The sequence below is a fragment of the Laetiporus sulphureus genome (assembly GCF_001632365.1).
Source record: "Laetiporus sulphureus 93-53 unplaced genomic scaffold LAESUscaffold_16, whole genome shotgun sequence".
Lineage (NCBI taxonomy): Eukaryota > Fungi > Basidiomycota > Agaricomycetes > Polyporales > Laetiporaceae > Laetiporus > Laetiporus sulphureus.
In genome coordinates this window covers 483,738-506,972 of record NW_024468525.1, presented here as the reverse complement: position 1 = coordinate 506,972, position 23,235 = coordinate 483,738, and the positions used below count along the sequence as shown (strand labels likewise).

Genomic DNA, 23,235 nt, shown 5'->3' with positions numbered 1-23,235 from the left:
AGAGAGCGAAGACAGGCGTCATGCTGGGCGTGTGTTAAGGCAGCAATAGTTGTGACTCGGCTGTCTTCTTGCCAGGACAACCACTGGTCAAGCGGGTTCCATTGCGCGGCGACAGTCACGACGGAGGAACATGAGAGCGAGCAACGGGCGCATATAACCCGTGAGTCGGCTGCAGCGCGGAAGGAGGGTGAGGAGGACGTAAGAAATGATTGCCAGCTGAAAGAACGCTCGGCGGGGAAGTCGTCAAGTTCAAAAGAGATCGCAGTTCTCCGAAACGCGGGTCACATTGACAGGACGCAGATAGAGTGAGATTGAGTGCGAGCGCGCGTCAGCACGTAGGATCAGCGGAGACGCGTCGAGAAGATGGCCGGACAAGATCCGGCGGTGTCGTGCGTTCCGAGATGGGAGTCAAATGACTGTGTCGCTCGCTGTTTGCTTCACTCCACTCTGGGCTGTGTCGTGCAGAGTCCGGGGTGAGTGCCGGCTGACTCGAGGCTGAATGCGGATTGGTTCGTCAGAGGACGGGCCTGAGAGCCTGAGGGAAGCATTGCGAGCATCGCAGGTGGTCATCAGAAGCCAGAAGCTGTGATTCAAGCGAGCGTTCACAGCGAAACGTGAATGATCCGTGAGCGGTTGTTGTGAGGGCGGGTCCCAGACCCAAAAAGGGCTGAATAAGGCGATGTCGGCGCGCAGAGGCAGGATCTCGGGAAAACTGGAGGACCGTGCCGGTGCGTGGAAAGGGTGGGCCCATCGGGGGGGGCGAGAAAATTGCGCTCGTCTCTCATCGATGGAAAGGTGAAAAAAATTAGGAGGAATGGCGAGTGAGAAACGAATGGAGAAGGCGATGGAGGCGATTAAGGAGGCGTGGCCGGGCGAGCAGGCTGGATGCAAGCCGGGTGGTGGGGGAAAATGATCTGGCCCCGACGCTGAGATGGCGGGGCACGTGCATTTTCCCGTCGCTCGGGTCGAAGCGGACAGGCCGTCACACTGGCGACTGCTATCCATTTCTGTCCCTTCATTCTTTCCCAACACCTCTGATGCCGTCTTGTCTCTCGACATAAACCTTTTCTCACCTCATCCACATCCCCCCTCTCCGCTTCCGCGCTTTGCAGCTTTTGTCCTCTCTTGTCTGTATTGTTAGTCGCCTTTCTCGGCCTCTCTCCGACCCTACCTCATCTCGGCACCGCTTCTGGCCTTTTTCTGTATAACAGTACTCGGACAGGCATCTCTTCTTCCCCTTTTTGCACCGCATCCTAGGATGCCAGTTCCTGCGACCATCACCAGCTATCTTCCTGTCCTCCTGGCCTCCGTCACGCATAACTGTGCTCCTGATGACAATTCCTACTCTCCCCTTCCAGAGGGTCAGGTCGATTATTTATCTCACGAGTGGAGGGAAGAAGACGTTTGGCGGTCATGGAGGAATATGACACGCCAGAAGAACGCAATCGCGAACGGCATGCGTCTTGAGAACGCGAGTTGGCGCACTTGGTGGAAACAGAGAAATAAGTTGAAGACCATCAGTCCAGAGACGCTCAATTGGTACGTGTCTGCATTTGCTCAGTCTCTTTTCATTTCACGACGGGGGCGAAGGATGCTGTGCCTCCACGTCCCCGCGGCGAGCACGCTTCGTCGTTGAGGGGGATCAGGACGGCATCTTTGAGAGTGCTGCAGCAGAGGTGGATCACTGATGTCCGGTGACATCGCGTGTGGCCCGTGTTCTCAATCTCCATGGCACCTCAGGCATCGGTACTCGATGGAGGTCGCAACGTCGTCGAATACTCCTCAAAGTGAAGTTCCCGTTGATAGCGACGGCAGATTTCACTAGGAGGACGCGTCGGCTACACGATGGCGTGTTCAGGAGTATCTTATCGCTATGAATCCCAACGCTGCCGCGATTGATAGCGGTGATGCAATCCCGCCGGGGAATCTCACGGATTCTTATGGATCGCTTGGTTCGCTGCGGTTGAGCCTAATGCGATCTGCATACATTTGCAATGTTCACATAACGCGCTCGTTCTGACTTCTTTGACACTACCTTTAGGCTGAAGGACTCTGATGTAACATGGTTGTATGGGCCTCTACACGTCGGCTCCGACTGGTTGCCGGTGTCACATAGCTCGAATAGCCTGACTCCCAGACAACGGCAGAACAGTACAGGCGCATTACCGACTGGCAAGCCCGCAATCTCGCCTGTTGCCGGTCCCAGGAAACCCATCTTGAAGCATCGCAGCATCGGCCAACTGTTATCTCTTCCATCCAGTCCTTGGTTCGACGAAGCCGAGGAGGATGAGGAGGACGACGACGAGGCACACGATGGGGAGCACTCTCCGAAGCGGCCGCAGCTGTTGCATACGAAGAGCGACACGCATATCAGCAGGCGAGGCCGATCATATCGGAAAGACTCTCCACCGCGCATCATCGCTGAAGAATCTGCGTCGAAATCGAGGGAGCCGTCGGTGGCGCTTAGCACGTTATCCGCCACGGCTTCGAGCGAGACGTCCCAATCCACGAGTAGCGAGCTGAGTGAGAACTCCAGTGGCGGCGAGAGCTCTGCAGGCAGCGGATCGCACACGGAGGGAGGCGGATTGAAGAAGAAGCACATCAGTTTCAACACATTCGTGGAGCAGTGCATCGCCATAGAGAAGCCTAACTTGAAGCGCTCCAACACTGGCGGCCGCCGAGGATTGCCAGTGTTTCACTACGATGACGGGTCAGTATCCCGTTCACTCATTGGACTGAGCTACACTGAAAAATCTTAACAAACCAGGTACGAGGAGGACACGGAAGTCCTGTACGATGATGATGACGAGCAGTCATCCTCGCCATACTATCCGTCTAGCTCGCCGGCAATCGCCTCGGATTCGGACGATGATGACGATGATGTGATTGAGATGCGCTCATCGCGCTCGCGATCATCTTCCATGACCAGCGTGCCCCGTCCGAAGTTATCATCAGACATGGACGCATCAATACTATCACATCCGCGTTTCTGCCCATCCATGTCTCGCAAATCCTCGACAAGCGAGCACGTCACCATCGCTCCCATCGCGCCGACTATCCTCAAGACCACTGGGGTCGGCAATAACCTCGTATCTGTCAATGAGGGGCGCGTGGCGTCCTCTACGAAGGAGGTTGAGCTCGTGTATGCGCCTCCATCGCATAGTGGATATAGCTTGCCTACGTCGCCCAGCGTCGCTGGCGAAGAAGTGTATCATCACCATCAGTCCTATTTCAGCGTCGGTACGAGTCCATCGCCGCAGGCGCGCTCGCCAATGGACTCACCTCAAATACCGACCGTCGGTGTGCTCCCACTCCCGTCACATCTCGGACCTGAGACATCGCCCTCAGGCGACGTGCATGGACCGACGCTGTTTCCGCATATGCCACAGGTTGACTCGCCGACACACACAGACGATCTCCAAGATGTCACCATGGAGGACACGTTCGATTATTTCGACGGCCACACAGTGGAGGAGTACTCGGAGGAGTGGTCGAGCTCGGATGCGCGGAGGCAGCGGGGACGGAGCGGCTTCCGTGAAGAGCAGAGCGCGGCGCCACGCGTGGTACGGTATGCGGAGGGCGGCGCGGCGAGCGTGCAGACCGGCCGGTGTAGCAGCGCACCTGCGTCTCCTCAGAAGAGGCCTGTCGTGGTGGTGAATGAGGCGAACGGGGCCATGGAGGAGCGGAACGAGCGCTCGCGTGAAGGCAGTCCGTCGTTAGCAGATCGAGCCGGTGAGAGCCCCACCAGCGCGCCCACATACGTCCACACGTCGACGCCCGCCGTTCCTGTGCCCTGGATCGCTACCGCGCACCCACAAATCGTGAGCTCTGATGCCGCACTACTCTCGCCGACGGCGGCGGGCAGCTGTCCGCGTCCTACTGACTCCCGCTCCGAATCGCGGGGACGTTCGCTCTCACGCGCAGCATCTATTTCGGACCGCGAGCGCTCGGGTTCGCGCTCGAGTCATGGGACGCATTCGCCGATGGGTAGTTTGTCACCTACCGGTTCTGCGCTCGCACTGGGCGGCGGGGTACACGCACGTGGACGGGAACGGGAGGGCAGACGTGGGCGGATGGATGGTCATGAGACGGAGCGCGGGCGAGAGCGGACGGGGCGATTATTGGGAGCTAGCTTGAGTCCGCCGAGCGCGGTCGAGTCGCCGACGCGGAGGCAGGGGGAGTACCGGCTGTATTCGCCGACGCTGATGGACGCCCCGCAGATGCAGGTTGAGCCTGTGTTGCCAACGTCGTCGGTGTCTGGGTCGTCGACTGCTAACGTGGATATGGTGCGACCATCTACAAGTGATGCGCGATCTGCGCCTATACCGACCATACAGCTTCCGCCTTTCAACGTGCCGTCGCCCATACCAGAAGAGGATGAGCAGCGCTCGCGGCAGCCGACGCCGGCGAACTCACCCATCTCTGCGTTGCATGCTGTCTTGCCTGCACCTGTCAAGCCTGCACCGCCTTCTCCATCCAAGGAGCAAGCTGATGGTCGCTCGTCGACCTCGCCGGTCTCACCCACGGGGGTGCAAGCATCCGTGACAAGTCCTATTCCCATTCCTCGCGCTCGAGACCGCGTGCCGCGGTCCTCGGGGGATGTCCAGCAGGACGTATCATTTGTTGGACGTGCCACCGACATGATGTCGTCTGCGAGAGGCTTCCTCGGGTCGATATGGAACGCGGGGACAGCATGATTCCCCTCGTGCCACCAACCCATGTACTGTACATAATGTGCTGGGTATACCGCCGGTGCCTTTCATCTCTGCCACCTCAAGCAAACGTCACTTATTCTCTTATGCATATTCGGCTACGATATCCGCATTGGTAACCCGATGTTCATGTTCGCATTGCCGCACGGAACTTCCCCACTACATTCACACGGCCTGAACTTAATGTGCACATTGTTTACGATTTCCCAATACTGGGCTCGCCCTCTTGCTCTATTCCCGTACGGTCGACCGTGCGCGCCGGCGGGGTGTTGTTATTCGCTTTCGTTTCGATGTTGGTGTGTGTCTGGACTTGTTTTATATCTTGGGCAGTCGGCGGTCCTACCCTCAATTCTAATACGATACAGCAGCGTACATAGTGTTTTAGCGTATGTCCGTATGTCGGTTGCATGGGCATGTATCTTTTTAGGTATCTTGTTTCATAGATGTATCCTTGCAAGCCTCCGTGCGAACGTTGTGGCCACCTGATCAGCTGCTTCCTGCTCAACAAGCGCTCAGCGTGTCTCAAGTCCGACCTATGTACAGGATTTCATGCTAGACACTCCAAAACATATGTAGCTTACGAGAAATTGTCGGTGAGCCACCTTACTTTCGGGGTAGAAATCCGGCGGAATCCGCCGGCACATATCCGCCGGAATCTGCACCATAGGTTGGTCGTTCTCCTCAAGTCCATTCATCGATATGGCGGCCACCGGCTCTACTCCCTCGTCAAAGACTACTCAACATGCAGGCTTCCCTTTCAACAGAACGGACGCGGACGTTGTGCTCCGTTCATCGGACGGCGTTGATTTCCATGTTCACCGCGCCATCCTCACAGTCGCCTCACCGTTCTTCGAGACCATGTTCCGTTTGCCTCAGCCCGCAAGCAGTCCACCGGAAGCGATCGACGTAACGGAAAACAACAAGACATTAGACGTACTCCTCCGGATTTGTTATCCCGTCCCCGATCCCTACATCAGCTCCTTCGAACTCGCATGCTCTACGCTCGAGGCCGCACTGAAGTACGACATGAATGCGGGCGTCGATTACGTTAAAAACCGCGTGTTGCCGATGTTCATTAAGAAAATGCCCCTCCGTGTCTTCGCCATTGCCTGCAAGCATAGTTTTGAAACGTTGGCACGACAGGCATCGAAGGAGGTCCTCGCGCAGCACGCTGTGCCGGATCTGTACGTTCCTGAGCTGGAGACGATCTCTGCGGGCTGCTACCGCAGGCTGGTACAGAGTCAGCAGGGGCGCGCGGTATGGTACGTTTTAGGCGGCCATCAAGGTACGCAACAGGGATTTCGGTCGGATTCATCCCACTACCGCGATGCCTCGTTTCCCTTCAATGATACACACGCCGACATCGATATTGTCACGTCAGACGGAGTACGCTTCAGAGCTCTGGGCGCAATCATGAAGTTAGCCTCTCCTGTCTGGCGGACGATGCTATCGGAAGCTGCAGAACGAAAGAATGAAGCCCATGGCTCACTCATCCTGCCCGTTCCAGAAGATAGCAAGACGATCGATGTGCTTCTACGTTGCTGCTATCCTCTGGAGACTCCAACATTGAACGACGCACAGTCACTTGCACCAGTGCTCGCAGCTGCCAAGAGATACGAGATGGGCAAAGCCATCTCTTTTCTCTCTCGTCGATTCACGGATTTAACTCCGTCGGACGCGCTGACATCATACTTGATTGCATCGTCCCATGAATGGACGGAGCTAGCTAAGGATGCCGCTGGGTTACTTCGAACGCGAAGTCGAAAGGAGCTACTTGCAACATACGTTATATGTATGGAGTCTACGATGGCAGGTCCCTACTATCGTCTCCTACAGTATCATAAGAAATGCGGAGAGACTGCCGCCGAACTTTTTACGCCGGAAGTTGCAGTACCCTCCGTGCGGATATCCCTGACTACTGTCTCATGTTCGCAGTGCGGCCGTTGGCGGCTGGATTCCAACCCAACGTGGCTGACGTGTTATTTCTCAAAAGCAGCTGCGCTGCTTTTAGACTGACCCTCTGCAGCTGTCGCTATTGCCCACAAGGCAATGCTCGAAGAAATAATACGAGACTTGGAGAAGTGCAGTCAATGTCTCCGCCACATTGGGAAAATCTTAGACTTTTTCTCGGTCTTTGAGCGGGCAGTGGATGAGGCTGTTGCGAAGGTGTGCTTGTCCAACGCTTACTGTGCTTTGAGTCTGGCTGACTTCCGCCATTTGCAGGTCGACACGAAAATGTTATTCGTGAAGCCTACGTGATACGCGCTGTTGTACAAACTGCGCTATGGTTCGTAGGCGGTGCTTGTTGAAGTTGCAGGCCACCTTTTTTTCTTTAACAGTGCCGCGTGTTCGTGCATCGCATTCATGCTTCTGAGAGCCGCTCTAGCAAGTTAACTCCTTGCAAGGATGCACGATAATATCCGATATGGAATCATACTGTACGTTCTTGGTTCTTATGTGGCAGAGCCTCCACATGACATATGCAGAAAGGTAGTATTCTGAAGAACATCATAGTACCGTAGGGTATCATATTTAGGATGTCCGTGTTCCCGACTCAAGAGACGCAATCACAATTCGCAAGCCATGTCTTTCTCTCCGAGCATCTTTTCACTGCTCAAAATGTACCATGTCTCGAACTCAGCAACGCCTTACGCGGTGTCTGAAAGCAGGTCAGGAGCCCACTCCTAGCACATAGTCTTTTAAGTTTCAATCGAGCCGTCATCATTCCCGCTACGCTACTACAAAAGCAAGTAGTACTACATTCGATTCTCGGCGTATGACTGCTGACGAGACAGGTCACAGCAGAAGCCTCTAGAAAGTGCACCACACTGGCACACTGATTTCATTCACCCTGCAACTTTCTTGAGCTGATGAAAGAATGAGTATGTAGGGTTTTGAAAGCCACATGTGGCATCCACGGCCATAGGACTCTGAAAACACCGCATCCCGTCCGATCTGCGCAGTTAACCAGAGTGCCGCCTAGTTAGTACCACGGTGGGGGACCACGCGGGAATCCTGGGTGCTGTGGTTTTATTTCATTTTATTTTATTTTTTGGGGGGGGGGGATTATTTTTATCCGATTGTTTGCTAAAGCTGTATCATTACAGAGAAACTGTGATCCAACAATTGTACTTCACAAGCACTTCTCGCACAAACTTTACAGAGCATGCTCGGTATCTGACCACAGGGTGGCAAAGAAGTATTAAACAAAGGAAAATCTCAAGTTACTCCTGCAGAATGGTGCATAAACATGGCAGTGCTTAAGTTCTGTATCTCTTGCTTTGGCTTCTGCTCTGCAGTCCCGCCCAATCAGTGCAGCCATCTCAATCACTGTGTTAAAATGTTCTCTTGCAGGATATGGAGTCCAGATCGAGGGCGGGTATCATCCGGAGCACGCAAGCATGCTGCAAGTATAGTGTTGAGAAAGCCGAACCTCACAACCGAGGCTCGGGGACAAGCCGAGGTACCGAGGCCCTCACAAACAAGAGTCCGGACCAATGTGGCTGAGGGATTAGATAATATTTCCAAATGTGTACATGTATATATAAAGCAATGCCATATCGGGAAGATCTGCATCATCCCACATCCTCCTTCATCCCGGACGCTCACCCGCGTTCCGTGTTCTTAATCTGAGGCTTAATAGGTTATGAGCCCCGGGCTTTCAGATTAACCTCGAACCTTATCAATCGACTACTCTGACATTATTACTTGGCAACATGGCTGAAGAGAAAGAGAGATCGTCGTACCCGCGCATCGAGCCCCTAAAAGAAGACACTTGGATGCCCTGGAAGACCAAGATGGAGGCCATCCTTGATGATAAAGGGCTCTTGCCCTGGATTAAGGGCAAGAAAAAGAAGCCCGAGATCCAAATCGTCGGAGACCCCGAAGAGATCCAAGCGCGCGAAGATGAGATCGAAGAATGGGAAAAGAAAGACCGTTCCGCGCGCACCATTATCACGATCAATCTCGGCAACGACCAGATTGTGAATGTGACAGGTGCGACATCTGCTCGAGACATGTGGAAGAAACTCCGCATGGTTAAGGAGCAATGCGGACAAAGCGGTATCGATTCTCTCATTCGACGTCTCTACCGTACATATGCGGGTGAAGGAGATGACATCGGGAAGCATATTAAGGAGTTATGCAAGATCCGAGAAGAACTACATGTCATGGGAAATGAGATTGACGACAAGCAATTTCGTAACGTCATCGTCACCTCGTTGCCCGATAGCTGGAAGACGTTCACGGACACCTATTTCGGATTCCGAGGTGAGCTCATCGATAGTGACGATGAGGAAACGGAGGAACAGAGGCGAGAGAGAGAGAGGAAGAGGAACATAACCGTGCAACAACTCATCGGGATAGTTCTCGATGAGTGGCGCTGCCGCAAAGATTGCGATCTGAGCTCGGGAACGGATCAAGCAATGATAGTCGCTCACGGGAAGAGGAAGCGTCCTTCGGAGCGCCCGAAGGATCCCAGAGCTGAAGCTGAGTCCTCAGACAACGCGATTGTCTGTTCTAACTGCGGCAAGCCACGTCACACCAAAGCCGAATGCTTTGCTAAGGGAGGCGGAAAGGAAGGCCAGTGGCCGCAGTGGTGGAAGAGACCTGACGAAAAGAGGCAGAAGAGAGTGGATCGCACCAACAAGGGTGAAGGATCCTCGAAGGGCAAAGAACGCGCATTTGTAGCGCATGATTCTAACGAAGATCAGAACACTGTATCCCTAGGTAATTCTGACGAAGATATTTCTTCCTTTTATTCGTGGATTGCCGATACAGCGACGACCTCGCATGTCACAAACCGACGCGAGATCTTCACATCGTATCAAGCGCTCAAGAATCATACAATCTCCGGATTAAATCCGGGGAGCTTAGCGGCAGTTGGCCGTGGCTCTGTAGATCTCGAAAGCACATTTGGAGATCGGAAAGTGCAATTCCGACTCAATAATGTGCTATATGCACCGCAGGCACGCCACACTTAATTTCATTTGGGCGGCTAGATGCTGCAGGTGGTCGCATTGTTGCAGGAAATAAAAGGGCTATTCTCATTGATAAAAATGGGAAGACGTTGGCTACTGCCACACGTCAGGGCTATTTATATTTCACTGACAATGTGCAACCATTGCCTAAATCATCGAGCATCACCTATGCAATGCAGGAACACGCTCCGCATACATGGGCGGAGTGGCACCGTATTTATGGCCATATCGGGAAAGATGTGCTGAAGCGCCTTCATCGAGAATCACTCGTTGATGGCTTCGCTGTCATTCCGAACTCCGACGATTTCACGTGCAAAGCGTGCATCCAGGCGAAGTTCTCCCGCAAGCCATACCCGAAGAGCGCTGATCATAGAAGTGAGATCTCCGGTGAATTAACACATACTGATATGTGGGGACCTGCTCCGACGACCGCTCTACAAGGTTGGCGATACTACATTACTTTTACTGATGATGCCACACGTCGCAGTGTCGTCCTTTTTATGAAAACAAAGGACGAGACCTCTCAGAAGGTCAAAGAATATATGACGTACCTCGATCGTCGATTCGGTTATCAACCGAGGATAATCCGAATGGACAATGGACGTGACTACCTCAATTCAGACCTAACTGATTGGTGTCGTTCTCAGAGAATTGAGACTGGTGCTACTGCACCATATTCTCCTCCCCAGAATGGCGTTGCGGAGCGTCTCAACCACACATTGCTTTCTTTAGCACGTGCAATGTTGTTCACCCACGCTCTACCTCGTTTCCTATGAGCTGAAGCAGTGCGCCATGCGGTTTATATTAAAAACCGTGCGCCTACACGTGCGCTGAATGGCACCACTCCGGACGGTAAATGGAATGATAAAAAACTGAATATCACTCACCTTCGAGAGTTCGGTTGCATTATATGGGTTCTTGATGAAGAACTCAACTTATCTAAGCTTGCGCCGCGAGCCAGCAAACATATCTTTGTTGGTTACATGGACGGCCCCAAAGCAATTAGATATTATGATGCTAAAATGCGTCAAATTAAAATAACGCGTAATTATCATTTCTTACCTACATTAGAACCCGAGTTACCTGATTCTCCATTTGGGGAGTCGCATCCGCCTGCGAATACGCAGCGCGCGAGGGAGTCCGAGAGTAATAGCGACGCGCAGATATTCGCATTAGGTGATGATCCGTCCCGAGACCTTGATCCGGCTCGAGGAAGCGATCAAAATTCTCGGAAGAGAAAAAGACGAGAATATGACGCACCTGTTGAGCCCAGAAGGATGAGCAGAAGAACCGTTCGGCAAGATTATCGATTGCTGAACGATCTGAGTGCCGATGATCCGTCCTCAGAAGATGACGACACACCGGAACTGGAAGAAACTCGGAGCGCCGGTGATCTTGATCCGAGCGTGAATGCTGAACGCATTGCAGATCAAGCGTCGTTTGCAGAGCTTGTCTATATAGCCATGAACGCTTCCGGAAACATGGAAGCGAATGAACCAAAGACACTAGCTGATGCAAAGCAATCTTCTGAATGGCTAAGCTGGGAGAAGGCTGTCCAAGTTGAACTTGGACAATTGCATGACATGAGAACATGGGATCTCGTAGATCTCCCTCCCGATCGCAAACCTATCGGAAACAGATGGGTCCTTGTCAAGAAGACAAACAAAGAAGGCGAAATAATCAAATATAAAGCACGTCTGGTAGCGAAAGGGTACTCTCAGATTCCTGGAATGTATTTCTCAGAGACCTTTGCGCCAGTTGTGCATCTCGAAACGATTCGTGCAGTCCTAAGCTTGGCAGCAGTCCTCGATTGGGAAATCCAACAAATGGACGTCAAAGGAGTGTACCTGAATGGATCCCTTAAAGAGGAAATATATATGTGCCAACCCGAAGGATATAGCGATGGAACAAATCGAGTATGTCGCCTTAGAAAAACTTTGTATGGACTCAAACAAGCAGGTCGCGAGTGGAATATTGAATTAAATCAACGTTTATTAAACGTGGGTTTCAAACGTTTACTCGCAGATCCATGTGCATACATCCGAATCCGAGGGAATAAAATAGAAATTGTCACCGTTTGGGTAGACGATCTATTATTATTCACCAATGATCTGAGCGTTATGGGACTCCTTAAAAAGGAACTTCAAAATATGTTTGAAGTCACCGACTTAGGAGAACCTCATAAGATCATTGGTATTGAAATTACGAGAGATCGCGCTAAACGCACGATTGAAATCTCTCAATCTCAATACATACAGGCTTTATTATTCAAAAACGGATTAGCAAACACTAATTTCGTTGGAATGCCTCTTGATCCGAACATAACGCTCGAGAAGGAAGAAGATAATGATGATAGCGTGCCTGATCGAAGCAACGCATATGCGTCATTAATCGGTTCCTTAATATATGCCGCTGTAGCGACCCGTCCCGATATCGCATTTGCCGTGCAACGCCTCAGCTCGTTCACAGCAAACCCAGTGTTAGCGCATTGGACAGCTGCTAAATGCGTGCTCCGATATCTCGCAGGAACGCGCGATGCTGGAATAACTTATGGCCTTGAAAATCAGGCCGACACACGCGCTCAATCTGAGCATCGTGTGTATTTCCATGGATTCTCCGACGCTGATTACGCAAATGACGTACGCGATTGAAAATCCATCTCCGGCTTCGTGTTCCACCTCAGATCAGGCACGATAACGTGGAGTGCCAAGAAGCAAACCACGGTCGCATTGTCTACAACCGAGGCAGAATACATCGCATCTGCGGGAGCAGCCCGCGAAGCCATGTGGCTGCGAAGTTTATTTAAACAAATAGGCTTCAATCAGTCCCAACCTACCCTGTTGTATGAGGATAATAATTCTGCAATTGCAATTGCAAAAGATCCTCAGTTTCATGCGCGTTCCAAACATTTTGATGTGAAATATCATTATGTGCGCAAACAGCAACAAAGGGGATGTATTAATATTGTTTATTGTCCTACTGAAGATATGATTGCGGACATTTTTACGAAAGCACTCCCCAAACCGCGGCATCAAAAGCTATCTCGCTTGCTTGGGATGTCCATCGGCTTGCAGGGGAGTGTTGAGAAAGCCGAACCTCACGACCGAGGCTCGGGGACAAGCCGAGGTACCGAGGCCCTCACAAACGAGAGTCCGGACCAATGTGGCTGAGGGATTAGATAATATTTCCAAATGTGTACATGTATATATAAAGGAATGCCATATCGGGAAGATCCGCATCATCCCGCATCCTCCTTCATCCCGGACGCTCACCCGCGTTCCGTGTTCTTAATCTGAGGCTTAATATATAGTATCAATGATATTCCTTCGGAGTCACTGCCATACGGACAGCGGTTCCAGCGACCGGGTGTTAGCTGCTTTTGTGTTCCACCTTTGGTGAAACTGCAAGAAAGGCAGACTGGGTCATTATCGGTGACACTCATCTGAAAATCGAACACGATGTCTACTGTTTGGCTTCCTGCTCACCTTGTAACAAGATGGGGATTTAAGAGTCTATGACTCCACATTGCAATATTTAAATAAAGAACGGAATGTTCGCTTGGTTGACATTGCCCGATGCATTAATTGAGTTGTGATGACCCTTATATTTCAATGCATACGAAAATTTTGGCAACGTTGAATCTCGCGACCTATGACTTCAAAGTTGTAGACCTAACTGAGAACGACTCAGACAAGGATGCGTACTTCAAGCCTTGACTGCAGTCTAGTGAACTGAAATCTCTATATGCATATGTATAAGAAATAATCAGCACGCCGTGCAAAATCGCCTAAATAGAGTGTAATGCCCGCTGTATCATGGCGGTATCTTCGATGATGGGGCATATAATCACTTTTACAGGTCTGATTTATCTTCTAAGGACGTACGAGGACTTATGACGGGTGCGCAACTATGTTTCTAATTTTTCTTGATGACAGCACTGGGCACAAAGCAATCACGCCCAACGCAAAGCTATCGTGACCATGACAGTGGCCCATCAAACGTGACGCGTTATCGTTATACGGTGTCATACGCCGCATTACTGCCGCATTGTCTGGATTCTCAAACCAACCCCAACTTTGCCTCCCTAGCTGCCGCGATCGCAAACATCTCATACGTCGCTTAGTGTGATAATTCAAGAACACGAACGATGGCAGCAGCGATCGTTATCGAGTCATTCGCAGCGTCGTCGGCTCGCTCGAGTGCATTGTTCGACTCCAATGTATGGACATCGAGCGACATCGTTCGCGCTCCCTTCACTAGATCGGATGCGGACGTTATACTTCGTACTGCCGATCGTGCAGATTTTCACGTCCACAGAAACATTCTGGCAATCTCTTCTCCCTTCTTCGAGTCCATGTTCAGTCTGCCACAGCCGGCACACCAAGGAGAGGCTCTCCCGGTGGTGCCAGTCACGGAGAGGGGTCCCGCGATCGATACACTCCTGCGGATCATCTATCCTGTTAGAGATCCACCCATCACTTCTGTGGAACTCGCACGCGATACGCTCGAGGCCGCGCTCAAGTACGATATGGTGGTAGTGACGGATCATATGAAGCGGGTATTGTCGGAATTCATCTCCACAAAGCCTCTACGCGTCTTTGCCGTCGCATGCATACATGGTCTCGAGGAACTCGCCAAAAAAGCGGCAGACGTGGTGATCACCAAGGGCGCTGTAGCTGGTTCGTACGTTCCTGAACTGGAACATGTCTCCGCTGCTTGCTATTATAGGCTGTTACAGTACGAGCGCATCACTGCTGAGGAGAGGACTTCGTTCGAGTTTTGCCGTGGCCAGACCACGAAAGCAGACCCCAGCAAACCGAAGGTTTCTATCTCATCGGACGATCGCAGCTCGGCATACCTATTCAATGAAGCTGCGGATGTCGAGATCATCACGTCAGACAAAGTGCGCTTCCGAGTAATCGGAGATGTAATCAGCCTCGCCTCTCCTGTCTTCCGAGAGAAAATGTCTGAAGCCAAAAGCAACAAAAGGCGGCATGCGGATGGCAATGCCGCAGAAACGCCTTTGGTCCTTACCGTACCGGAACACAGCAGCACGACGAAAGCACTTTTGCAGCTATGCTATCCTTCAAACATGCCAGACTTGAGCGATCAATCGATCTTGATCTCAGTGTTCTGCGCTGCTAAGGCCTACAAAATGAACAGGGCGGTGGATCTCCTATGGGGGAAATGGTTCAAGTTCACTTCATCCAATCCATTGCTATCATTCCTCATCGCATCATCTAATGATTATCGAGACGCCACCATACTCGCCGCTAAAGCACTTTTGTCCAAAAAGAGAGATGAGCTCTTAACCACATATATCGACTACATGGAAATTGCGAAGGCGGGTCCCTATTATCGCCTCTTGGCATATCACAAGGCTTGTTGTCAATCTGCCACCAATTTACGATTTGGCCTATCGCCGCGGTGGCATGATCAACTTCAAGCAACATCGTGTGCACGCTGCACACATTTGAGGCCATTCACGCCAAATTCAACAACCATGTTTTGCCCGGATTGGGTTCATGCGTATGTATCAAAAGCTGCAGAGTTCTTGGCCGACCTGCCAGATGCTTCTGTGGCCAGGAGTGATGCCGTGCTCGGGGAGCTTCTTCGTCAGTACACCGCCAGCGCTTGCAGCTCTTGTCGTGAGAAGACGAACCTCGTCACAGGCTTGTTGACTGCGTTTGAAGATGTCATCGGTAAAGCGATCGCGGAAGTGAGTATTTTTTTGATCTGATCGATTCCATCTTTACCAAGCACAAATATATGCGATTTCAGGTTGACACTGGCATGCTGTTCAAGGATCATTGCGGTTTCTTCAGATTCTTCGGATCCGCGCCGAGATAGGAATCTGGCATTGGACGAATACCATCTGGATGGACAAGAATGCAGCTATTTGATCAACAAAGTTGTGAATTGTTGTCTTGACGTTGGCAGCCTATTCATCTGACGAAGATCAATCTATTGAGCTGTCGAGACTCGAGAGTCACCCAAGGCAGGGTCGTCGACGCATCATGTCGACTCTTTTATCAAATCTGTGCCGTGATCGCATGCAGAGCACTGAATGCTGACATGAGAGTCACATAGCGCTGAGTGTGCGGTCGATGTTCCTCTCTCAACTTTTTAGCTAAATGTACTTGTGACCCATCCATCCAATACAGCTATCCGAATTCGAGTCGTTGATTGGTTTTTTTATGATGGAAAGTTGCCGAGGCATAGGCCAGGAGAGCCCTTCCGCTGATATTGTTACGTCTCTGTTCCGAGGATCCGACACTGACGCGACACTTCGCTCGTGCGTTCGTACCCTGTTCCGCGTCTATAGAGCCATCCTCGCAATAACCCCCTCCGTGTTTGCGGAATTGTGGAAATGTTCAGTTTTTCTCGACCTACAGATCAATTTCCCTACGGTACAGGTCATCGGTGTTCCGTAAGACAATTGTCGCGCTAACGTCCCTTGGTGCTCAGATGAATATTGAACTGGAGGCGAGTAACTTCGCTCCTGAGATGGAGCAGCTAATGCTGCATGTCGCAGCCCTCTACCGTCTCTTAAGGCTCAGGAGGATAGGACTGTCCTTGCGACTGTTTTGCATCGCGGCGACAACGAGCCATGCTGGCTAAATGATCGTATGGAGAGCATCATGCCCAACGACAGGAGAAACTGTCAGTTATAGTCATCATTCAGTACCGCTCGGAAGTGTTCTCCAGCATTTTACAGCAAACAGCAAGCATCAGAGTCATGCTACAGTTGCAGGAAGCCGATAACTTGTCGGCTGTTCCTCTTGCGCCGTGCTTGGCCAGGAAGGCCAGCGGGATCGTCGCTCAGACTCGCCTCGCGGAATCACGACAAAAGTTGACATAATATTGACATCCCGCCGTACTCCCGGGTAGGCGGAATTTTGATGCCATTCATGTGCATAGCACTGCGTTCTCAGTGATTTGTGCTACAATCGGGTCGAACTCCCATATCTAGCAGTTCAACTAGCCTACAAATCCACATGGAAACGAATCTACTTGAGGTTCATTCTAGGCCCATGCTGTAGCCTGTAGTACTTCAAATTTTAGTGGATCATCCCTAATGTGACTGCAGATGCCGTTTGGAGCCCAGGGAAGAAGATCTTCTGCGAGCGTAGGGATTCTAATTACGTTCTGAGACCTCTATACAATGTGAGTTCACAGGAAAATGCTATGATTACATCAACTGCACAATGATCTACAAGAGAGTCGGCTCCCGGTGAACATGGCCTCCTTGGGAAGTTATTTCTAATTTTCTTGGCTCTTCCTCTTGCCTGCCGCATCCCAGTCCAAATGATGTTTTAGGACGGTACCCCAACCAGAGGGATCATGGGCAACTTGTGAGACATATGTAATCTGAATGCGGTAGGGGATATCCATGAACAGTCATCCCGTATGTTTGAGATCGACCGCTAGAAGGACCATGCCGAAGCCAAAGATAAACTGCCTTGAGGCGAATTCATGATGCTCTCGGGTTGCTCTCGTTTAGCGCATATGATGGAGAGTTTCTCCCGCATCCAGGCGCTGCCGAAACTCTTCATCTCGCTCCACAACAGTTTGGAGGCACTCTTCAGTATGAGACACTGCCGAAGGTGCTTTGCTGAGGGGGAATAGTGCAATTTGACTACAAGGAGGAACTGCTTGTGCGCTTCGGCGCTCTCGCTGAGATACACTGCAGCGAGCAAGGCATTGTAGAGAGGAGTGCGATTACGTGTAGCCCAGCGGTGTATATATGCCCACAGGTTATGGTGTTGAGCACATCGCAGCTTGCATCTAGCGGCTTGCAGCGCTTTGCATTGCTCTACGTGCGCAGGCCACGCCAACTTTTGGCACTCCTTGGACTGACGGACAATCAATCAAAGACCAGCTTGACTGAACGATGACAGATTTTACGCATTAGTGATAGTCCATCGTTCCACAACCTCGAACACATCTTGAGTGGAATCTCTGCCGTCTTCCACGTGACGCATGCTGGATTGTCACAGAACGCAATCTTGGAGGCCGCGAGACTTGTCATGTTGTGGTGGGAAGCGAAGAAAAATGTACCATAGACCGACTGTCAAAGCCCGTAAGAAAGTGCGCCGAGGCTGGCAGTTCAATTGAACTGACCAGCCGCTCATCCCGTCCTATGGAGCAGCTGGACGCTGAGGGCGGCCAGACTAATTTGTAACGAGCCCGATCTTAAGCATGCTGAACATGCCTATGAAATCTTACTCCTAGCAAGGAAGGACTGGGCAACCGCCGAACTCCAACGTTAAAGCGATTTGAAGTGTTGTCATTCGTCTAGCAAGATACACAGAAATCGCGGGTAAGAAGCCTTGCTACGGATCACGCATGCAATAATACCTGCGAACGAGCGATATGATCGCAATGATGCAATTAAACAGCCTCTTCCACTGTCAGGCCCGCAAGGATCATTGTAAACCCATAGGCGCGGACTCCAAGTCGCAAGATTATGTCCCACTATTCATCTCCAAAAGGGCCTCGATGCTCTTCCCGAGGTCCCCCTCGTTGGCCTCCAGCACCCATTCCATAATCTCAGGATCGGTAGTCGGGAAGATCTGCTTTAGGGTTTCCCGGGCTGCAACGGCTGCTCTCTCGTGCGCACGGTCAATCTCATCCTGCAGCCCTACCAAGTCCAGGCTCGGCGTGGGCGTCCGAGAGACATGTGCAGACTGTGGTCGGAGATCTTGAGAGCCAGGCCTGGATCGAATGGCAGAGGCGCTCTGCGACGCGCTCATCGTTGAACGCTGGTCGATATTGGATACAGTACGTTGCCGAGCAGGAATCTCTGGCCCTGCAGAGGAACCGAAGCGGAAGGAATCCATGGAAGGCGATGGTGAAACCGGGGTTGGAACACGACGGACTCGCGTTTGATAAGGAGTACTATATCCGCCTGATTGCTGACTATTCCCTGCATACGATGCCTGCGTTTCTGCAAGCCCAAGCGTCTGTGCGAGCCGACGGTCTTCTTCGATCTGTTGCCGACGCTGCTGTTCGCTCCGAGCAGCATCTACAGGTGCGAATGACGAAAGTGACTCCTCTGCATTGTCCAAGACCTCATTGAATATGCGGCTAATTGCGCTGAGCGGCTTCGAGAATGTATCGCCTGTTTTCTGCAAGAAGCGGCGGGCGTCTTGACCGAAGGCTTGAGCTGGTGTAGGAAGGGCCAACAGCTGAGCAGACTCTTCTCCTGAGTGAGATGACGATGCACTGCTTGTCGTCGGCGTTTGCGACCTGGCCATGGATGGAGTAGCTGATTCAGGTGTCGTAGGTTCAGTGCTTGAAAGAGATTGGATGACTTCTTCGACATTCCTGGATACAGAAATTCAGTGCGTGATGTTTATGGATGAATGAAAACCCCATACCGCTCGAATTCCTCCTGTGTGATACTAGATAATGACGTATGGTCCATCGTCTCTATGAAAGACACGGCACCCATCTGCTACAATGAGCACACAGGAATAGCTCAGAATCTAGACGCTTACGAGACTGCTCAAATAGTAGCCCGCTTCACTTTGCAGTTTTGCAGGATTTCGAAAGCGGCTGATAAACCTACGTGCAATCAGTTGTGCTATCCATGATTACATAACATCGTCTCTCACTCGACATTTGACAACAGATGTGGAGGATTCGCTTTCAGAACCACGTATATCAAGATAGGAACAAAGGCGTCCGCATTCTCCTCCATTCGCAAATGTCGGATCATACCTACAAATAGGTTATAAGCAGACGGAGCAATTCTCAAATCAGCGCGAAGACTCGGAGTGAGCAGACGGACAGCGGACCAAATATGACCTTGCAACAGTTCAAGATGCAAATAAGTTTGTCCCGCGGCGCTTTGTAATGATTGACCTTGATGAGTTCTGTCGGGTCCCATACAGTTATATCAACGAAATATGGCGGACATGTATGAATCAATTCGTGAATGGCATGGCAATTGTTGCAGATAATGCTAGACACGAACCTTGTTGCGCAAAGAGGAGGAAGCCCTCGCTTCCCTCCCCCTCAAGTACGTCCAGGTGTTTCGGTTGAATCCACTGGAAAAGTGCAATACGCTGTGAGAGTACATGATCTTTTTCCAGATCGTCGACTGTGACTGGGCGAGGAGGCACCATGCGCACGACTTGAGGGGTGAATGTACTTATGTTGACAGGGTCAGAATCAGGGTCCGAGACGTTACGTTCTCAACATGACGCACAAGTCATATAACCTATTCATAACCAGTTTCTCCATGCCTTCCATAGCATTGTCGAATTCGGAAGTTGATGCGTTCCGCCAGATATCGGTCTCACGCATGCGGTCTGAAATGAACTTTTGGATATGTCAAGTGTGAATCATCACGACTGCTTCGACTCAAGATTGCACTTACGTTGAGAAAATCGTTGATGAGTTTCACTTGGTCGTTTACGGTGAACGTTCTCTTGGCAAAGTTGCTCAGAAATCTGTTGCGTCAATAGCCAAAAAAATGTGTTGAACAAGAAACGGCCGCGGTGTGGCATTGTCAATGGAATATCGCACATGTAAAATGACACTGACATACGACCGGAGGTACTTCGCTACAGGCTCTGCACCCTTCAACTTCATTTGGTCCAGGAACCTTTGGAAGTCAAAGGGAGGGCTATCCGCAGCCCCTCCTTTAGTCCTCTCTGGCTCCAAGATACCTGGTGTGCTACCCCCACTTCCTCCAGAAGATAGAACGTCATTGCCTTCAGTCCCCGTGGCCGTGCCAGCTGGGGCTGCTCGCTGTTGTTGAACAAGGGAAGAGAGCGTAGAGGGTGATGGAACGACCGTAGCAACATCAAGAGAACGTGGACGTCGGCTACGATTTCCTAGGGGCAGAGAGAAAGAGCGTGCAATTGCAGCAAGGGCGGGGAAGGTCGGAGCTGGCGACGAGGATTCAGTCGGCGCAGATGGGCTTGGAGACAATTCCGAAATTTGAGCCGCGGTAGTCTGGGTACTGGTAGAGTTCGATGGCGCACCAGAGATGGATGGTAGTGAGCTCTTGGATGTACTCGACCACGCCTCACGTGTGGCTTTCTCCGCTGAGCTCGCGAGCGGATCGAACTCCTGAAGGATTTCTTCACTAGCACGGGTGTGAGATTGCCCCAGCTCAGAATGAAAATCCGCCGTCGTCGATGAATTAACTGAGGAAGGATCAGGAAGGTGTGGTGTCCGCTCAACCTCCGGCTCCACGCGAGCGACGGACTCCGGGACCTGATCTTGCCATGTATTGAGCTCGGTATCAGGAGCACGGACGTCATCTCTTGAGTCGCCAATGCGTATTTCACGAAGACCCTCACTAATTCTTTGAATTTCCTGAGGCGGAGGAGAGGTCATGACCCTGAAGACAATGTTGACTGCGGAGTCCGAGTGGATGAGACTCCCCAAGATCAGAAACCTATGACGCGATGATTCAAAGGAGCAATACACTGCAGGCGGCGTCGGGGTCAATTGAAGAGGTAATCAAGTTAACTGAGTCGAAGGGTAGTCGAAGGGTGGATGCGATTCAAGAGACGCGCGGCCACCGCGTCTCAGACCAGGACGTCCTTCTGCGGCTAGGCACTTCAATTCTTCAACTTGCGGCTGTGCTTGCTGACAGGTACCTAGGATCAGATATCTATTCATAGAAGAGCCGAGACGTGGCGCCTGCTCACCAACGAGTTGTCAGGTCGGTATTACATGCACCATCGAGAATACTTGATCACCCCGCAGAAACTCTTACCAACCACCATGTCGCAGATTTATCTCAATCAGAGATGACTGAAGACTCAAGTACAAAACACATCTAGCCTGCAACCCGTGACAAACCATCCATTCACTAAGCGATCCGCTGATCTGATACTCAAGTCGTGCGATGAAGTCGAATTCCGCGTACACAAAGTCATTCTGGCCGAATCGTCCGCCTTCTTTGAGAACACGTTTTCTCTACCTCAGGCATATGAAGTGTCCAGTAGAGAGAACCAAATTGTTTAACAAGAGATGTCGGACGGGATGCCAGTAATCCTCATTCCGCAACACAGCACTGTTCTATTGAATTTGCTCCGACTATGCTACCCTGTAAGCGACCCCACCTGGAGCAATCTTGAAGACATCCGTGCTACTCTCCAAGCGGCCATCAAATATGACATGACCGAGGCCGCAGAACTCGTGAAGGTGCTGCTGCGGATGCATATACCTACCGCACCACTGCGAGTTTATGCTATTGCATGCCATCAGAATCTGGAAGATGTCGCTCGCGCTGCCGCTGAGGAGGTCCGTCGTCAAGAGTGTCAATCGAGCTTTGTTCCAGAACTGGAAGACATTATGGCTGGTCAATACAACCGCTTACTCCAATTTTGTGAGCTGAATGAATTCGGCGATCCTACCGAATCTTTTTGCTATGGCAATGGGCCCGATGTAATTTCGAGAAAATGACAAGGAGAACCCAAGGAGATCATCGACGCACCAAGTCCATTCGATATGAGTAATGCGGATGTGATACTCCGTTCCGCCGATTTGATGGACTTCCGAGTGCATACTGTGATCATCTCGATGATATCCACTGTTCTCGGAGAACTACTCGCGACTCGGAGTGTTTGCGAGGAGAGGAGATGCGGTCTACCGATCATACCCTTACTCGAAGACGGAGCAACCCTCTTCAACCTCCTGCAGCTAGCCTATCCTGTGCACGAGTCCGCCACAGGAGAGGCGACGATGGGCAGAATCGATCAGTGGGCGGCCATTTTTGCAGCGGCAAGGAAGTACAAGATGAACGGAGTTGCTCAGACATTGCTAAAACGCTTTACGTGTTTGGGCGAGGAAGATCCGCTATCGGCATACTTCATTGCTTGTCGTTTCGGCCTTCAGGAGCAAGCGATCGAAGCCGCAAGATTGGACCGGGGGCTACTGCTACAGCACGATAGATCTCCCGAGATGGAGCGAGCGTCCGCTGGAATCTACTTCCGGCTACTCGAATATCAACGACATTGCATCCAAGCCGTGAATGCTGTTATTCTAGATCAAGTATGGTGGACGCGCAAGGCTAGATCTCTGGGGGATTCCGCACATCCACAATGCCTCACGGCATCGAGCGATAATAGCGATGATCAAAGTCCGTGCTGGATATTAGCAGTCGCGCGCGCATTGCAGGCGCTGATGCCCGGGAATGGGTTCCGGGGCAACGTCCGGCGTGCATCGTCTAGTGGTATACTGAATTTTATGATCGTATTCAAGAAGCTGCAGACTCCGATCCCGTTCTGCGACTCATGTGCGAGTTTGGAGGTCGCGAGATCAGTACACGAGATATGGCCACTTGTTGAGCAAGACGTGGACGCTATCGTGTCCCAAGTGCCAAGTTATATGCCATATTAAAGCCAAAATCTACCTCCTGATGACTGACATGACGCGAAGGTGATTATGGAATGGAAGTAAATGAGTCCTTCCTAGGTCGGTACAGGAGCGACAAAATCCGCCCACTCTGACAGAAGTTCGCGCATGCATGGGCCAGTGCTGGACGGTTGAATGACCCGATCTTCCCCTGTCCCCCC

At 51.4% G+C, this 23,235-nt stretch overlaps 7 protein-coding genes across 7 annotated transcripts; 5 read left to right on the top strand and 2 right to left on the bottom strand.

Annotated features, from left to right (window-relative positions):
* The first annotated feature begins 821 nt into the window (after positions 1–821).
* On the top strand, positions 822–5,194 carry LAESUDRAFT_725233 (uncharacterized protein). Its single transcript, XM_040908784.1, has 3 exons — positions 822–1,539; positions 2,042–2,710; positions 2,768–5,194. The coding sequence occupies exons 1-3, from the start codon at positions 1,259–1,261 to the stop codon at positions 4,695–4,697; spliced, it is 2,880 nt and encodes a 959-aa protein (XP_040765058.1). The 5' UTR covers positions 822–1,258; the 3' UTR covers positions 4,698–5,194.
* Positions 5,195–5,411: 217 nt separating this feature from the next.
* Positions 5,412–7,301, top strand: LAESUDRAFT_812302 (uncharacterized protein; the record flags this gene model as incomplete). Its single annotated transcript, XM_040914392.1, has 3 exons — positions 5,412–6,690; positions 6,739–6,878; positions 6,936–7,301. 3 exons carry the CDS (start codon positions 5,412–5,414, stop codon positions 6,969–6,971), a joined length of 1,455 nt encoding a protein of 484 aa, XP_040765057.1. The 3' UTR covers positions 6,972–7,301.
* A 6,477-nt stretch (positions 7,302–13,778) lies between these two features.
* LAESUDRAFT_812301 (uncharacterized protein) lies at positions 13,779–16,034 on the top strand. Its single transcript, XM_040914391.1, has 2 exons — positions 13,779–15,410; positions 15,473–16,034. The coding sequence occupies exons 1-2, from the start codon at positions 13,839–13,841 to the stop codon at positions 15,539–15,541; spliced, it is 1,641 nt and encodes a 546-aa protein (XP_040765056.1). The 5' UTR covers positions 13,779–13,838; the 3' UTR covers positions 15,542–16,034.
* Positions 16,035–17,118: 1,084 nt separating this feature from the next.
* Positions 17,119–17,723, bottom strand: LAESUDRAFT_651784 (uncharacterized protein; the record flags this gene model as incomplete). Its single annotated transcript, XM_040904317.1, has 2 exons — positions 17,119–17,541; positions 17,580–17,723. The coding sequence occupies 2 exons, from the start codon at positions 17,721–17,723 to the stop codon at positions 17,119–17,121; spliced, it is 567 nt and encodes a 188-aa protein (XP_040765055.1).
* A 436-nt stretch (positions 17,724–18,159) lies between these two features.
* Positions 18,160–21,046, bottom strand: LAESUDRAFT_651751 (uncharacterized protein; the record flags this gene model as incomplete). The annotated part of the gene is made up of 9 exons (XM_040904315.1): positions 18,160–19,021; positions 19,075–19,148; positions 19,195–19,261; positions 19,312–19,417; positions 19,495–19,572; positions 19,674–19,849; positions 19,908–20,020; positions 20,079–20,151; positions 20,250–21,046. The coding sequence occupies 9 exons, from the start codon at positions 21,044–21,046 to the stop codon at positions 18,160–18,162; spliced, it is 2,346 nt and encodes a 781-aa protein (XP_040765054.1).
* Positions 21,047–21,193: 147 nt separating this feature from the next.
* LAESUDRAFT_699216 (uncharacterized protein) lies at positions 21,194–22,314 on the top strand. The gene is made up of 3 exons (XM_040906375.1): positions 21,194–21,377; positions 21,449–21,652; positions 21,689–22,314. Exon 3 carries the CDS (start codon positions 21,689–21,691, stop codon positions 22,121–22,123), a length of 435 nt encoding a protein of 144 aa, XP_040765053.1. The 5' UTR covers positions 21,194–21,377; positions 21,449–21,652; the 3' UTR covers positions 22,124–22,314.
* Positions 22,169–23,059, top strand: LAESUDRAFT_758719 (uncharacterized protein; the record flags this gene model as incomplete). Its single annotated transcript, XM_040912486.1, has 1 exon — positions 22,169–23,059. The coding sequence occupies one exon, from the start codon at positions 22,169–22,171 to the stop codon at positions 23,057–23,059; it is 891 nt and encodes a 296-aa protein (XP_040765052.1).
* Between the last annotated feature and the right edge of the window lie 176 nt (positions 23,060–23,235).

What these genes read in the sequence shown, in the direction of transcription:
- LAESUDRAFT_725233 (XM_040908784.1), top strand. Translation starts at nt 1,259, where the DNA reads ATGCCAGTTCCTGCGACCATCACCAGCTATCTTCCTGTCCTCCTGGCC. An exon ending in AGTCCAGAGACGCTCAATTG is followed by an intron (nt 1,540 to 2,041) that starts GTACGTGTCTGC and finishes CACTACCTTTAG; the next exon opens with GCTGAAGGACTCTGATGTAA. An exon ending in GTGTTTCACTACGATGACGG is followed by an intron (nt 2,711 to 2,767) that starts GTCAGTATCCCG and finishes TTAACAAACCAG; the next exon opens with GTACGAGGAGGACACGGAAG.
- LAESUDRAFT_812301 (XM_040914391.1), top strand. Translation starts at nt 13,839, where the DNA reads ATGGCAGCAGCGATCGTTATCGAGTCATTCGCAGCGTCGTCGGCTCGC. An exon ending in TCGGTAAAGCGATCGCGGAA is followed by an intron (nt 15,411 to 15,472) that starts GTGAGTATTTTT and finishes ATGCGATTTCAG; the next exon opens with GTTGACACTGGCATGCTGTT.
- LAESUDRAFT_699216 (XM_040906375.1), top strand. Translation starts at nt 21,689, where the DNA reads ATGTCGGACGGGATGCCAGTAATCCTCATTCCGCAACACAGCACTGTT.